At 42.6% G+C, this 12,337-nt stretch overlaps 2 protein-coding genes across 2 annotated transcripts in view; both read right to left on the bottom strand.

Annotated features, from left to right (window-relative positions):
• Positions 1-3,735, bottom strand: part of diaph1 (diaphanous related formin 1) — a 190,498-nt gene extending 186,763 nt beyond the window's left edge. Inside the window, 1 exon segment of the mRNA XM_031789982.1 lies at positions 2,977-3,735. Coding sequence (XP_031645842.1) covers positions 2,977-3,081 — 105 coding nt within the window. The 5' untranslated portion in view covers positions 3,082-3,735.
• A 6,587-nt stretch (positions 3,736-10,322) lies between these two features.
• Positions 10,323-12,125, bottom strand: smim32 (small integral membrane protein 32). The gene is made up of 2 exons (XM_031789981.1): positions 11,244-12,125; positions 10,323-10,988 (listed from the first exon to the last, which is right to left on the bottom strand). Exon 2 carries the CDS (start codon positions 10,945-10,947, stop codon positions 10,630-10,632), a length of 318 nt encoding a protein of 105 aa, XP_031645841.1. The 5' UTR covers positions 10,948-10,988; positions 11,244-12,125; the 3' UTR covers positions 10,323-10,629.
• Positions 12,126-12,337: the final 212 nt, after the last annotated feature.

Below are 12,337 nucleotides of genomic sequence, written 5' to 3'. Positions count from 1 at the left end.
AGTAGGCCTGCCACGACCATGAGGATCAGAGGTCAGGTTCTCACCGGAGACATTGGTCAGACTCACCGACAGAGAAACATCATGGCAGTTTAACAAGGTGTCGGGATGACCAGGGGTTAGCTGAGGAATGCCAACCCCTTATACTAGAAGTGTGTGTGCCCAGTACGCCTTCTCAGACACGAAGCAGCCCAGTACGCCTTCTCAGACATGAGGCAGCCCAGTACGCCTTCTCAGACATGAGGCAGCCCAGTACGCCTTCTCAGACATGAGGCAGCCCAGTACGCCTTCTCAGACATGAGGCAGCCCAGTACGCCTTCTCAGACATGAGGCAGCCCAGTGCGCCTTCTCAGTTTAAGAGTATGGTCCAAAATATCAACAGTGAGTTGAGTTGTGTAAACGTATTTACTACCCACACTGGTGCCTCTGGGACCTGCCACAATAGATGGAGAGGAGGAGGAGGGGTGTAGTGACAGAAAGGTTACTGGGGAAGAAAAAAGCAATTTCCTGCTTTTCATTTTTGCACAACTTCCTGCAACAATATAGACCAAAGAGTCAGAAGGTTTGTGTCTTTGTTTAGCGAATGACAAGCAGATATGTACACGCAGTTACTAACTCAAACTGGCCTTCTAAAATCATGAAACGTAGTAAAGAAACATTGAAATAGTCAAATGAGGTAATAGCTGGATTTGTACTGTAGCCTGATTTCTTTCCTAAATGAAGAGAAAAGTGTAAAGGAGAAAACGCCCAGGATTCTGTCCAAGAAAAAGGATGTTTGACAAAGAAGAGCAGAAATGACTCCCATTCTTTCAATACAACTGAAGAGTTTAAAAAGGTGAGCCCATGTTGTCACTGAACAGCCCAGCGACACACACCAGATACAGTTTAACATCAAAGTTCAAACACCTGCAGACCACACACACACAATAATCCAACATGTAGATTAAACATCTCTTTGCCCTTGGCGAGGAAGGAACGTGGCATGAGGTCAAAGAACGTGTCAAAAGCAAGTGTTTATCGGTGATAAAATGGAGAGGTGAGATGGACAGAACAAAGCACATGTAATGGGTGTTCATTCACCAAACCCAACTGACTGCAACAGAGTAAGCATTCACCATCAAAGACAGGTGGAACCAACATCAGTGCAGTTAGTGTGGAACACTCAGTAAACCAAGGCAGTGGGGTACACGCACACAAACAGGAACTTGTTTAACTCCCTAAAAGGGAAGACAGAGGGATTTACTAAAGTTAGCTAAGTAGCACAGAATGGCGTGTTCTCTGGTCTTCGCCATCCTCACACACACACACACACACAAGTATAATGCAGAATGCACACCAACACACAGAGATATACACTGACACGGTTCTTGACACAGCTCTTCAGCCAGCATGTTTTATCACCTCTGTCACTTTCTCCTCAGTGAGTTGACAAGCTGTGTCCAGCCTAACTGACACTGGGACAAAGAGCACATTACACCCACCCAATCCAAGGACTCAACACATGGGCCTACCATAGCGATCATCACCTAGTGGGCTACGTCAGTAGCATAGAGCAATGGATCAATGATCTCCTGATCCATGCCTAACAAAGCTCCATCCTCCAGATGCTCATCGAACTCAACCACATGAGCTAAAGTAGAGACCGAAGACAACAGAAAGCACGCAAATATGACGAAACTACAGAAAACTAAAAATGTACAGTCAAAGAGAGGAAACGGTACAAGTATGTAGAGGAAGAGATTCCTGCAGTGAGCGAATGCCTTGCTCTGCCTGTTTGCTCTGGCATAGCAGACTTTTTACACAAGTCACTTATCCAGTTAGGAGACAGAGCGCACTCGCTTTAGGCTACATACTCTGCAGCTGTATGCATATATCTGACTCAGCCTCATAGCCATGTCATCTCTAACACTGCTCTTTTTTATCCACTGTGGAATGTCTACTAATAATATCCATCCCCCTGCAACCCCCCCAAATCTGAACAACTCAACAGGTAGAGGTCAAGAGTTTTATTACAGTGTCCTAAAACTAACTGGGTGTGTTCACCATCAGCCAATCAGTGGCCTCTGTCTGGTGGGATGAGCATCAGGTGGGGGCAGTGGTGCATGCTGGGAAGGGTTATTTCTGCTAGAGGCGTGTCCAGGTATGGTCGATCTAATGACCTCTGTGTTAGAGCTGAGATGATCAACCGAAAATGACACAGACCGCTTATCATGGACATTTAGCTGACATCTTCATCACATTGAATTACACCCATTCTTGCCATGGGTACTCACTGGCTATGATGTTACTACGTCACCTCCACCAGGTTACTACAGTCAGCGCGATGTACCACGTCTGTTTAACTCTACGATACAAAGTAGCATATTCTTTATGTTGATGATTTAAATCCACTTCCCATTCAAAATGGTTTGTCATTGACGTGTTAATTACATTTCCGAATAGTAGACTGCAAGGGAGACAATGAAGTTGCTTGCCGACGAGTAAAAGAACATATATATTCCATATCTGTAATGTACTTAACTATAACCCTGGTTCAATCCGGAGACAGTAACCTGTTAAACCCTAACCGAATGATCTCCAAATCAAACAATAGAACTAGCTACTACCGGGTTTCAGTTTCCAAACCGCGAGTCATGCAGTTTGTTACAATGTCCCTCATTGCAACACTTCAGACTTTCAGCAGGTGGTAAACTAACTACTTCCTCGTGTGTTCACAAACCAAGGTTTGACATTAGCCTTGCAGATTTCAGAGTTTTCGGAAAACACGCTGAATAATGTTAAACTGGTTGCAAATTAAATAATCACAAGCAGGTCTGCTAGACAGAGTTACAAGTGATATGACAAGCCACTTGTTATACCAATAAGTAACTGTTGATGAGTCCACACTTGTTCAGCATGTTGTCATCACAGCTCATAAGTAACGTTGAACAGGAGTGCATAAGCTAGCTAACTCACAATCAGTGAAATATGAATACGTACAAATTTCTTTTTCCCGTCTCCATCTTCATAATTTCTCTTTTCTTTTTTGTCCTTCTTGCTTTTGGGAGCAGCAGCAGAGGCAGAATTCCCCGCATTAGGATCCATTGTGATTTAGACAATTTCCTCAAAGGGAGAACAAAAATAAACTCACGAACACACCCGGTGATAACCGTATTTTTACACAAAAACAAACTGACGCCTCGCTACCAAGTTATGAAAAGTTGTCCTTTCCGACGAAAAAAAGGTCTGAGTAGACCCTGCTGCCTGTCTGTACTCGCCCAAAGTTACTGCTTTTGGACTAGTTACTATTAGCGAGTGGCTAGCTAGCTGCTAGCCAATAACCCGAACCCCCGCCTGTGATGGAAAAAGGAGGGAAATTTAAAGTACCCCCAAACAGCGGAAGGAAAACGTATAGGAGCCACTCTTGACGACTCTTTGTTGTTGCACCAAAGACAACTATACCATTTATTTTTGTTAGTTAATGTTGCACAGTTGTCGTCCCAAAGAAAGAGGGTTGCCCGTAATCCTTGCAAATGTTGAGTGCCTCCCTGTCTATGTAGTGGCTAACGTTAGATACCTTACAACTCGGTGAACAAAGACGGTTCTTCCTACTACCACAAGTTGTTTCTATACAACACGGTAGTCGTGTGGTTTCCCCATATTCGTGTCCATTACTGCAACAAGTTAACTTTCCCGAGTGACAACGTTCAAACACATCCACATTAGTCTTCTTCCTGTGCTGACAAATTAGAACGGCTGGGAGAGGAGCCATGCGCACTAGAACTACACCTGACAGATACAGTAGGTTAGGTATTCCCAAACTGGGGTACGACAAAATAAAAATGTGATTCACTTATTTATTTATTTAAAATAAAAATTCAAACAGTACATTTATATTTTCTAACGGGGGTATATATTTGGGTGAGTTTTTTCTCTCTCGTCTGAGTAACCTCATTTCACTGCCATTAAATAAAATGAAACCATCTAGTGTTCAGCAAAATAACAACACAATGTCAAATACAGGTAGCCTCGTCAAATAATTAACATCCAATCACATGAACCGTTACTCTCTGGCAGGAAACCTTCACTCTTGACATTTAGACATTTAGAAACATGACCATTTGAAAATAAGCCACATGAGTTTTTTAAGCGAGAATAAAGACGATTTTCGAGTAGTAAGACATGTATAAAAGCAACAGATACCATTAATAAGAAGGGGCTAGCTGCAAGGGCGAAAATCTGATATCAACTTTGGAGGGGACAATTACATTACATTTTCTCAATAGCAATTCCTGAGGGGGACACCAAAAGTAGTGCTGTAACACATAGCCTAAGTTGTAGTATGTTTTTATTGAACTTTTTCTGATTCATTTATATAATCATTAAATATGTGCCACTGGTTTGAGTCTATTACAACATCTTTACAAGAACAAAATGCTCAGAATAGGTACAGTTCTAAAAGTGAAATAACTACTTCAATGAAAAACCCAAACAAATCAAACAAAATATCCTTCAGAAATACTTGGTTATTGTTCAGTCAGTGTCTCAACTCTTCAAACAACAGCTATGGACAAGTATGTCACACAAAGTATGCAATTTTAAATTAAATAAATAATTAGTAAGTGTACTGTCATGTACTAAAAACTACTAAACAAAATAACATATATCATACTATACAGCAGGGGGTCTCAAACAGGGTAGGTGGACCCCTAGGGGTCCCTGGTGTAATGGCAACAAGGTTGACACCTGGTCCTGCCGTGGCTGTGCCACTGTCCCCTATACTGGTGCTGCTGGCAACAAGGTTGACACCTGGTCCTGCCGTGGCTGTGCCACTGTCCCCTATACCGGTGCTGCTGGCAACAAGGTTGACACCTGGTCCTGCCGTGGCTGTGACACTGTCCCCTATACTGGTCCTGCCGTGGCTGTGACACTGTCCCCTATACTGGTCCTGCCGTGGCTGTGACACTGTCCCCTATACTGGTCCTGTCGTGGCTGTGACACTGTCCCCTATACTGGTCCTGTCGTGGCTGTGACACTGTCCTCTGAAGTCTCTCCTTGGCTCTTTCCCTTTCACCTCCCTCACTGACTCACAGTTTGTCTCCTAGAAAATAAATAAGTTGTTTGCTGTACTCCTAACTACCAGTACCCAAAACTACACAATTAATCACAACAGCAATACAATTGCCTTAAACCAATCTTAGTTCAGTCACTAGTTTAAGTTGAGAGTGGGGGAATCCATGGCATTTTCCAATTATGTCCCTATTTTACAAGTCTAAAAAAGAGAGAACCTTTCATAATGTTGCCAAACAAAGACCCAACAAACTTACCTGAGACTCCCTGTCTCTGCCAGTCTGTCCCTGCCTATCAGTCTCTGTCAGTCTGTCCCTGCCTATCAGTCTCTGTCAGTCTGTCCCTGCCTATCAGTCTCTGTCAGTCTGTCCCTGCCTATCAGTCTCTGCCAGTCTGTCCCTGCCCATCAGTCTCTGTCAGTCTGTCCCTGCTATCAGTCTCTGCCTATCAGTCTCTGTCAGTCTGTCCCTGCCTATTAGTCTCTGTCAGTCTGTCCCTTCCTATCAGTCTCTGTCAGTCTGTCCCTGCCTATCAGTCTCTGTCAGTCTGTCCCTGCCTATCAGTCTCTGTCAGTCTGTCCCTGCCCATCTGTCCCCAGCTCTGCTGTCTGTGTGCCCTCTGTTGCCTGATCTGCCTAATGACATCATTGTGAAATGTTTCCATTAGCATTTCACTTCTTTCTAATGAACATTTTATCAACTAGTCTTTGAGATATTAGGCTACTAGGGTTCTTGTTTTGCATTTTGGTGTACTGAAAAATACTCTTGTCTGTCTTTTTACTTTTTTCTACCTGGCAGGCTGGCTAGCTGCACATACACACACACACAGTGTGTAGGTTATTTACAGTAGGAGATGGGCTTCTATCATCTTATCTTCTATCATTCTATATGGGCTTCGATCTAAAAGGCAGCTAGCAAATGTGAAATGGATTGCAGTGACAAGAGTTGACAGCTGTGTGAGTTCACCATTTACACAACATATGCTGCAACCTTTTGTCATTTTAATATAGTATGTTTCATATTGGCTGGCTTCCAACAATAGCTGAATTTGCAGAGCTAGCGAGCACCAATTCCATTTCTGTGGTGTTTGCTATAATCTTTGCTATCGTCAGTTCACTCCAAGATCAGTACACGTGCTTCAAAATCCCCTAGCGACAATTTAGTTTTTGCAACGAGACCATTAAAGATATTTAAGACAATGGTAGAAGAGAGTGTAGTTCTGTTCAGTTGGGAGTTCAGTTTATCTCTAACCTGATCACAGGGACTTTGAAGCATTACAGCTGCATGCTGATCTTGGAATAAACTGACGATAGCAAAGATTCCATCTTTGACGACGCCACATAAATGGAATAGGTACTAGCTAGCTTGCAAGCTAATGTTTGCCCGCTAGCTCTGCAAATTCAGCTAGTGTGTGTGTAAACCTTGCCAACATAAAAAAAAACATTGCTATGGCGCGATTGACTGGAATAACCTCACGTCAGTTATGTGCATTGAGTGCCTTTCAGACAGTAGATACGAACCCTCTGTTACCTTGCCAGATAAAGAACTGGCAGTGGATCAAACCATTGTGAGGCAAAGGGCGGGGGGTCGCAATCTTTTGAAACCTAAAAACGCGCTATTAAGTGTCTATATTCAGCACAATTGCTTTCATTGCGTATTATTAATATTATTGAAATTACATAGTTATGTTTACAGTGATATATTGGGGGGGACAAATCATATTTTTCCCAGGATGGGGGGGGGGGGGGTCACATGTCCCCCGTCCCCCCTGGGATTTCCGCATATGGCTAGCTGGATGAGTCAACAGATGTGGCGGGCCTGGCACAGCTCCTGGTTTATGTCCATTACGTTTATGGGGGGTCAATTAAGGAAGACATCCTCTTCTGCAAACCACTGGAAATCAGGACAACATGAGAAGATATTTCTAAAGTACTAACAGCTTTGTGACATCAAATGGACATGGTCAAGATGTGTTGGTATCTGCACTGATGTCGCAAAAGCCATGACAGAGTGCAAGCAGTTGCTCCCGACGCCACTTGGGTACACTGCAGCATCCACCAAGAGGCTCTTGCTGCCAAGGGAATGCCTGACAGCTTGAAAGACGTTTTGGACACTACAGTGAAAATGGTTAACTTTGTTAAAGCAAGGCCCCTGAACTCTCGTGTATTTTCTGCATTATGCAATGATATGGGCAGCAAGCATGTAACGCTTTTACCACATACGGTGTGCTGGTTATCAAGGGGCAAAGTACTGCCATGTTTTTTTTAAATTGAGAGACCATAATTTTCTGTCCGCTTGCATGATGCCGAGTTTCTCACACGACTTGCCTATCTGGGTGAAGTTTTTCCTAGCCTGAATGATCTGAATTTAGGATTACAGGGACTCTCCGCAACTATATTCAATGTGCGGGACAGAATTGAGGCTATGATTAAGAAGTTGGAACTCTTTCTGTCTGCATTAACAAGGTCAACACAAAGGTCTTTCCATCATTGTATGATTTTTCTGTGTGCAAATGAACTCAAGCTTATGGATAATGTCAAATGTGATATAGCGAAGCACCTGAGTGAGCTGGGTGTGCAATTACACAGGTACTTTCTCGAAATGGACAAAACAAACAGCCGGATTCGCTATCCCTTTCATGCCCTGCCTCCAGTCTACTTACCGATATCTAAACAAGAGAGCCTCATTGAAATTGCAACAAGCGGTTCTGTGAAAATTGAATTTAATCAGAAGCCACTGACAGATTTCTGGATTGGGCTGCGCTCAGAGTATCCTGCCTTGGCAAATCACGCTGTTAAGACACTGATGCCCTTTGCAACCACGTACCTATGTGAGAGGGGATTCTCGGCCCTCTCTAGCATGAAAACTAAATGCATGCACAGACTGTGTGGGGGAAATTATTTAAGACTGAGACTCTCTCCAGTACAATCCAACATTGCAGAGTTATGTGCATCATTTCAAGCACACCCTTCTCATTAACCTGTGGTGAGTTATTCACAATTTTTGATGAGCAAAAAAGGTTTAATATGTAAGATTGATAAATAAAGAGTTAAATATTTATTATTTAATATATTATTATTTGTGCCCTGGTCCTTTAAGAGCTCTTTGTCACTTCCAATGAGCAGGGTTGTGACAAAAACTCACACTCATTCTTATGTTTAATAAATGTATTGTGTGTGTGTGGCAGGATTACAATTATGGCAAAAAAAATAACATTTCAGAGTGGCTGACCCTGGTGCTAGAGGGGGTACGCAGCTGGAGGTTGAATGTTTGAAGGGGTACGGGACTATAAAAAGTTTGGGAACCACTGCAGAAGATGGAAAGGTAGAAGGGCCCTCAAGTCATTCTTGTAAATTTGATGAATGTCAAAAAAAATCACACGTGAAGTGGAAAGATGCAAAACAAATTAATCAAATCATGCTGAATTAATATAAATAGAAAAGTTGAAGACTTCATTTAAATTGATTGAAATGTAGCTATGAGTAAAGTGGCCTATAATTTCCGAATCCCCCAACAATTTTTTTGGTGTCATATTTTAGTCGTTCCAGCTCAGCTCCACTATGATTCACTATGACAAAATCCCGTTGGAATGTGTTTGGGTTGTGGTGCATAGTCGATATTTTGACAAATGGAGTTGAGAACGGTATTTTACTCAGCCTATGTCTTAAGAACACAAACAGACACAACAATAGAACGAATCCACCTCTGCAGTTCACTGTGATATGGAAATAATATGTTTCTTCATTAGCTTAAATTTGATTAACGATTTCATTAATTATTTCAAATTTCCTTGGAGTTCAAGGTAAGGCTAATGACCGTTTTAGTCTACCACCTAGTGGTTAAAACACGAACAGCAGGCTCGTTTTCTGTCAACGGTTGGCCTGAGTTATCTTCAGGTCATTCAAGTGTCAAGAAAGTTTCACCCCTGTCTAAAACACATCAAATGATCATGATTCTGAGCACAGCAAGTCTCAATGACTCAGCAGTAAACTCGACTAGAAGTATGGGAAGTGGTGGAAAAAGTACCCAATTGTCATACTTGAGTAAAAGTAAAGATACCTTAATAGAAAATGACTCAAGTAAAAGTGAAAGTCACCAAGTAAAATACTACTTGAGTTAAAGTTTTAAAGTATTTACTTAAAAAAAATACTCAAGTATCAAAAGTAAATGTCATTGCAAAAATGTACTTTAGCATCAAAAGTATAAATAATTTCAAATTCCTTATATTAAGCAAACCAGTTGACACAATTATTCGTGTTTTTTTTAATTTGCGGATAGCCATGGGCACACTCCAACCCTCAGACATCATTCAGAAACAAAGCATTTGTGTTTAGTGAGTCTGCCAGATCAGAGGTAGTAGAGATGACGAGGGATGTTCTCTGTTTAGTGAGTCTGCCAGATCAGAGGTAGTAGAGATGACGAGGGATGTTCTCTGTTTAGTGAGTCTGCCAGATCAGAGGTAGTAGAGATGACGAGGGATGTTCTCTTGATAAGTGCTTGAATTTTACCATTTTTTGTCCTGCTCAGCATTCATACTTTAGGAATGTAGTGAAGTAAAAGTTGTCAAAAATATGAATAGTAAAAGTACAGATACCACAAAACACCACTTAAGTAGTACTTTAAAGTATTTTTACTTAAGTACTTTACACCACTGAGTATGGTGCTACGTTAGAATATAGGCAGCATTAGCTGTGGTTTATCTTTCCACAATATGTCTTTATCTTTCATTCAGAATGTGCCAACTCCATCGACCCAAATCCAGGAAGGGCAGGCCTCCAATTGATGCGGAGTCGACTATTATTTTCACTTCAAAACTCACAGCAATTTCCATAAAATAATAATCCCACCCATGTGCTCAAATCCATGATAATGTCTAGGCTTGCTGAGGAATTCGTTCAAGGTAATCACAATCACACACACGCACACTACTCCTCTGTGGTGACAAAACTGTCTTGGCATCTCGTGGATATGGAGATATGTATCTCATTCTCCATCAAAGGTATTTTGGAAGAACATATTTGAGTGGGGTCGGAGTAGACAGCGAGGCTAAAAGGATAGATAGTCAATTTGGCTTGGGCGATTAATATCAGCGTAAACCATTTGTTCTGCGAGAAATTACACTAGTCAATTGTGAGTGTCGGCTTAATTAAAAGTGCGTAATAAACAGGGATTCCATTCATGAAACCTCTTGTCTTGGATATTCATCTATCAATCCGTGTCATCCCATTATCATCATCATCATCATCACCCTACGATTTTCATATAGCCATATTGAACTAGATGGACAAATATAATATATTTAATCATAGTTTTACACAATACAAATAATACAACGTTAAACTCAGAATTACACAATAGATATACATAAGAGCGTATTACAGTGTTGTAATATAAAATGTTTTCTGTTCAAAAACAAGCAAAAAACATACACCATTATATAGAGCTTGTTCTCAACTAGCCCACGTAACGGACACTCACAGCGTCTGGACTATGCATAGTCAATATAACACACGCCTCCATGAACACATTCATTATACACGTTACCTAATCCTACAGACGTTACCAGCTGAGTTGGTATCGGGTTCTACTTGTAGGAGGTCCGGGCCTCTCTGAGAGACCGATCGTAGGGCATGGAGGCGAAGAAAGAGTTCCTCAGCTGACAGTTGATGAAGAAAACGATGAGCAGCACGAGCAGAAACAGCAACAGACATATTATCATGTAGGTGGCCAGGTCCGGTTTGTTCAGCTCCCCGTCCTCCCGCATCCCGCCCCTGCTGCCCGTGGGCAGCGCCGCCATGTTCACCGATCCGTGAGATGCGTTAACGGTCTCGTGCGTCTGGAGGGCCATCCCTAGGTCGAAGTCTAGTGCGTTGGTGGAATTCAGCAGGATTTGTCTCAACATGACCTCTCGCGTCACCGGCGGTCCACCCGGTCAACGTTCAACTGGGAAGGGAGTAAAATAGCAGTTTCTAATCCCAGATCAATGTATTGATAGGCTATATAACGATCAATCATGCAATTTTTTAAAAACAGTTCACAAAAGACAATAAGAACACAATTGGGCTACATACCCCTGTGGAAAATAATGACGGACATGGAAAGACATGGAGTGTGTCAACACCACAAAGGAACTGAGTGTCTCTATCCATAATAGCCTACCTCATACGAATCCGTTTCTTACTCAAATCAAATACTTACTTTGTGTGTTCCGCGTAGAGTCACCGCAGGTGAGATGGAGATCCAGGGAAACAGAGACCGCATTCCCCAGGCTTTGTTTGCTCTGTCCAATCTCTCCCAGGGAGGACGCGCTCTGGAGAGGCGGTGTTGTTTTGGCACTAAATCCGCCGCGCTAACAGACCATATGCCGCCTGTCCTTAAGCCGCAGAACTGAATTTCGCATATCCATGTATGTCTAAGTCACTCAAAATCACCATAGGTTGTCTAGTCTCGTTACCGGTGATGTAGGCCTAAACCACCATGCAGGAGATTCTCCGGTCGTAGCGATGAGATTATGAGGACGGAATTCCTCTGATATCATTAACAATTTGAATCTTCTGATTTCTTTATTGAGAGTTATTACCGTAAACACCAGAGTAGCCTATCTGGACTGTAAAGTGACAATGTCGCCCACTATGCAAATTGAATGGCTACTTGGTATAATTGGTCAAGTTTATAAGGTTGGTCCAAGTGGCTCCTTAGCGCGCTGTAATGTCTTGGTTGGAACGCGGGAAGAGAACGAGTAGGCAAGGGGCAAACCGGTTCACTCCCGGTTTCTTCTCGCGCTCCACTCACGTTCTTATATCCAGGAAAGGTCGATACATCTTGGTTTTGAGTGCCTTCAACTCAAAACGATCCCCTGACGGGAATATCGACCTAGACCCGAAGAGAATGGTGGGAGAGAGACAGAAAATGTATAGAATACATAAATATTCTTCACCAGCTCCCGATGGAGCTCTTTCTCTCTCTCTCCATTTCGTATACAGCTTCCTCCCTGCTTCGGTTTGTGTGTTGTGGGGAGAGGATAGATTGATTACCGAGAGGGGAGAGAGGGAGAGGGAGCGCGCCGGATGGGCTCCCTGTGCGCGCAGGGTTGGTGAGGAGATGTCATTGGACAGGGATGTGTTAAAGTCAAGCGTGTCATGTGACGCCTTGTCTCCCTCACCCTCTCTCGTTTTTCTCCCAACAGGTCCTTCTTCATTTGAAAAAAAGTGAGTGAAACAATTGTTAGGGCAGTGCGGAATCTCTCAGGGTAATTAAAACAGAGAGAGAGATATTATGACATTTGTAATGTC

Source organism: Oncorhynchus kisutch, linkage group LG15, assembly GCF_002021735.2.
Source record: "Oncorhynchus kisutch isolate 150728-3 linkage group LG15, Okis_V2, whole genome shotgun sequence".
In the NCBI taxonomy this organism is placed as follows: Eukaryota; Metazoa; Chordata; class Actinopteri; order Salmoniformes; family Salmonidae; genus Oncorhynchus; species Oncorhynchus kisutch.
Note: the sequence above shows the minus strand (reverse complement) of the source record. Positions and strands in the feature narration are given on the sequence as shown.

Excerpts from the sequence above, each read along its gene's own strand:
- smim32 (XM_031789981.1), bottom strand. The coding sequence starts at position 10,947 with ATGTTGAGACAAATCCTGCTGAATTCCACCAACGCACTAGACTTCGAC.